This window comes from Oncorhynchus tshawytscha, unplaced genomic scaffold, assembly GCF_018296145.1.
Source record: "Oncorhynchus tshawytscha isolate Ot180627B unplaced genomic scaffold, Otsh_v2.0 Un_contig_4425_pilon_pilon, whole genome shotgun sequence".
NCBI lineage: Eukaryota > Metazoa > Chordata > Actinopteri > Salmoniformes > Salmonidae > Oncorhynchus > Oncorhynchus tshawytscha.
The window spans coordinates 34878-38223 of record NW_024608824.1 but is presented as its reverse complement, the minus strand read 5'-3'; the positions used below and the strand labels follow the sequence as shown (position 1 = coordinate 38223).

The following is a 3346-nucleotide window of genomic DNA, read 5'->3' as shown; positions in this document are numbered from 1 at the left end:
AGGGCGGTGGCATGGCGGTCAGCCCCCTACAGGACGGTGGCGTGGTGGTACAGCCCCCTAGCAGGGCGGTGGCGTGGTGGTAGGCAGCCCCTAACGCAGGACGGTGGCGTGGTGGTAGGCAGCCTAACGCAGGACGGTGGCGTGGTGGTAGGCAGCCCCCTAACGCAGGACGGTGGCGTGGTGGTAAGCCCCCTAACGCCGGTGGCGTGGTGGTAGGCAGCCCCCTAACGCAGGGCGGTGGCATGGCGGTAGGCATCCCCTAACGCAGGGCGGTGGCGTGGTGGTAGGCAGCCCCCTAACGCAGGGCGGTGGCGTGGTGGTAGGGGCAGCCCCCTAACGCAGGACGGTGGCGTGGTGGTAGGCAGCCCCCTAACGCAGGGCGGTGGCATGGCGGTAGGCAGCCCCCTAACGCAGGGCGGTGGCGTGGTGGTACAAGGGGCGGTGGCGTGGTGGTAGGCAGCCCCCTCGCAGGGCGGTGGCATGGCGGTAGGCAGCCCCCCTAACGCAGGGCGGTGGCGTGGTGGTAGGCAGCCCCTGGGACAGCCCCCTAGGGGCGGTGGCATGGCGGTAGCCTGGCGTGGCGGTAGGCAGCCCCCTAACGCAGGGCGGTGGCATGGCGGTAGGCAGCCCCCCTAACGCAGGGCGGTGGCGTGGTGGTAGGCAGCCCCCTAACGCAGGGCGGTGGCGTGGTGGTAGGCAGCCCCCTGCAGGGCGGTGGCGTGGTGGTAGGCAGCCCCCTAACGCAGGGCGGTGGCGTGGTGGTAGGCAGCCCCCTAACGCAGGGCGGTGGCATGGCGGTAGGCAGCCCCCTAACGCAGGGCTGGTAGGCAGCCCCCTAACGCAGGGCGGTGGCGTGGTGGTAGGCAGCCCCCTAACGCAGGACGGTGGCGTGGTGGTAGGCAGCCCCCTATGGGGTACAGCCCCCTAGGACGGTGGCGTGGTGGTAGGCAGCCCCCTAACGCAGGGCGGTGGCATGGCGGTAGGCATCCCCCTAACGCAGGGCGGTGGCGTGGTGGTAGGCATGCAGGACGGTGGCGAGGCAGCCCCCTAGGGACGGTGGCGTGGTGGTAAGCCCCCTAACGCAGGACGGTGGCGTGGTGGTAGGCAGCCCCCTAACAGGACGGTGGCATGGCGACAGCCCCCTAACGCAGGACGGTGGCGTGGTGGTAGGCAGCCCCCTACGCAGGACGGTGGCGTGGTGGTAGGCAGCCCCTCATGGCGTGGGCCCCCTAACGCAGGGCGGTGGCATGGCGGTAGGCAGCCCCCTAACGCAGGACGGTGGCGTGGTGGTAGGCAGCCCCAACGCAGGGCGGTGGCATGGTGGTACAGCCCCCTAACGCAGGACGGTGGCGTGGTGGTAGGCAGCCCCCTAACGCAGGACGGTGGCGTGGTGGTAGGCAGCCCCCTAACGCAGGACGTGGTGGTAGGCAGCCCCCTATGGTGGTAGGCATGGCGTGGTGGTAGGCAGCCCCCTAACGCAGGACGGTGGCGTGGTGGTAGGCAGCCCCCTAACGCAGGACGGTGGCGTGGTGGTAGGCAGCCCCCTAACGCAGGACGGTGGCATGGCTGGCAGCCCCCTAACGCAGGACGGTGGCGTGGTGGTTAACGCAGGACGGTGGCGTGGTGGTAGGCAGCCCCCTAACGCAGGGCGGTGGCGTGGTGGTAGGCAGCCCCCTGCAGGGCGGTGGCATGGCGTGGCAGCCCCCTAACGCAGGACGGTGGCGTGGTGGTAGGCAGCCCCCTTGCAGGGCGGTGGCGTGGTGGTAAGCCCCTAACGTGGCGTGGTGGTAGGCAGCCCCCTAACACAGGACGGTGGCGTGGTGGTAGGCAGCCCCCTAACGCAGAGCGGTGGCGTGGTGGTAGGCAGCCCCCTAACGCAGGGCGGTGGCGTGGTGGTAGGCAGCCCCCTAACGCAGGACGGTGGCGTGGTGGTAGGCAGCCCCCTAACGCAGGGCGGTGGCGTGGTGGTAGGCAGCCCCCTAACGCAGCGGTGGCATGGTGGTAGGCAGCCCCCTAACGCAGGACGGTGGCGTGGTGGTAGGCAGCCCCCTAACGCAGGACGGTGGCGTGGTGGTAGGCAGCCCCCTAACGCAGGACGGTGGCGTGGTGGTATAACGCAGGACGGTGGCGTGGTGGTAGGCAGCCCCCTAACGCAGGGCGGTGGCGTGGTGGTAGGCAGCCCCCTAACGCAGGGCGGTGGCGTGGTGGTAGGCAGCCCCCTAACGCAGGACGGTGGCGTGGTGGTAGGCAGCCCCCTAACGCAGGGCGGTGGCATGGCGGTAGGCAGCCCCCTAACGCAGGGCGGTGGCGTGGTGGTAGGCAGCCCCCTAACGCAGGGCGGTGGCATGGCGGTAGGCAGCCCCTAACGCAGGACGGTGGCATGGCGGTAGGCAGCCCCCCTAACGCAGGACGGTGGCGTGGTGGTAGGCAGCCCCCTAACGCAGGACGGTGGCATGGCGGTAGGCAGCCCCCTAACGCAGGGCGGTGGCGTGGTGGTAGGCAGCCCCCTAACGCAGAGCGTTGGCATGGTGGTAGGCAGCCCCTCTAAGGCAGAGCGGTGGCGTGGTGGTAGGCAGCCCCCTAACGCAGGGCGGTGGCGTGGTGGTAGGCAGCCCCCTAACGCAGGGCGGTGGCATGGCGGTAGGCAGCCCCCTAACGCAGGACGGTGGCGTGGCGGTAGGCAGCCCCCTAACGCAGGGCGGTGGCGTGGTGGTAGGCAGCCCCCCTAACGCAGGGCGGTGGCGTGGTGGTAGGCAGCCCCCCTAACGCAGAGCGTTGGCATGGTGGTAGGCAGCCCCTCTAAGGCAGAGCGGTGGCGTGGTGGTAGGCAGCCCCCCTAACGCAGGGCGGCGGAGTGGTGAAGTGGAGTGGCGTGGAATGTAGAGCGAGACAGCGTCAGATGGAGAGGCCCCTATCTGGCAGACGACTAGTCCCCTGGGAGCCGCTGCAGCTGACGATCTGTAAGATGTGTCTGCTAATTATAAAAAGTAAAAAAAATAAAAATCCTAATGACTTTGAAGATGGGAAGCTTTGGAAACTCTCAACAGGAGTCGCACTGTAACCTTTCCCCCTGTCAAGATGGAGGGTCCCCCCCCCCTCGATGGTTCCCCTTCTCATTGGCGAGCCCATCTCAAATGTGCATAGACTCATAATTACTAGAGTCAGAAAGAGGTGCCGGTCACGCAGAGTTCAAAATGTGTCTTTTTTTTAATGTTTATATGTGTGTAATTTCATTTCATATAATTGTATTACCGTTCGTTCACTTAAATTACACAGTGGCAGTGATAGAGTTGACGTTTAAAGAACATAAAACTAATGAGCCAGACAGGAAAATATGGAGGTGATC

At 66.5% G+C, this 3346-nt stretch overlaps 1 protein-coding gene across 1 annotated transcript; it reads left to right on the top strand.

Moving 5' to 3' along the window:
* Nucleotides 1–613: 613 nt before the first annotated feature.
* LOC121843869 (basic salivary proline-rich protein 3-like) lies at nt 614–2366 on the top strand. The gene is made up of 4 exons (XM_042313734.1): nt 614–914; nt 1086–1423; nt 1612–1729; nt 1792–2366. Exons 1-4 carry the CDS (start codon nt 614–616, stop codon nt 2364–2366), a joined length of 1332 nt encoding a protein of 443 aa, XP_042169668.1.
* The last annotated feature ends 980 nt before the right edge of the window (nt 2367–3346 follow it).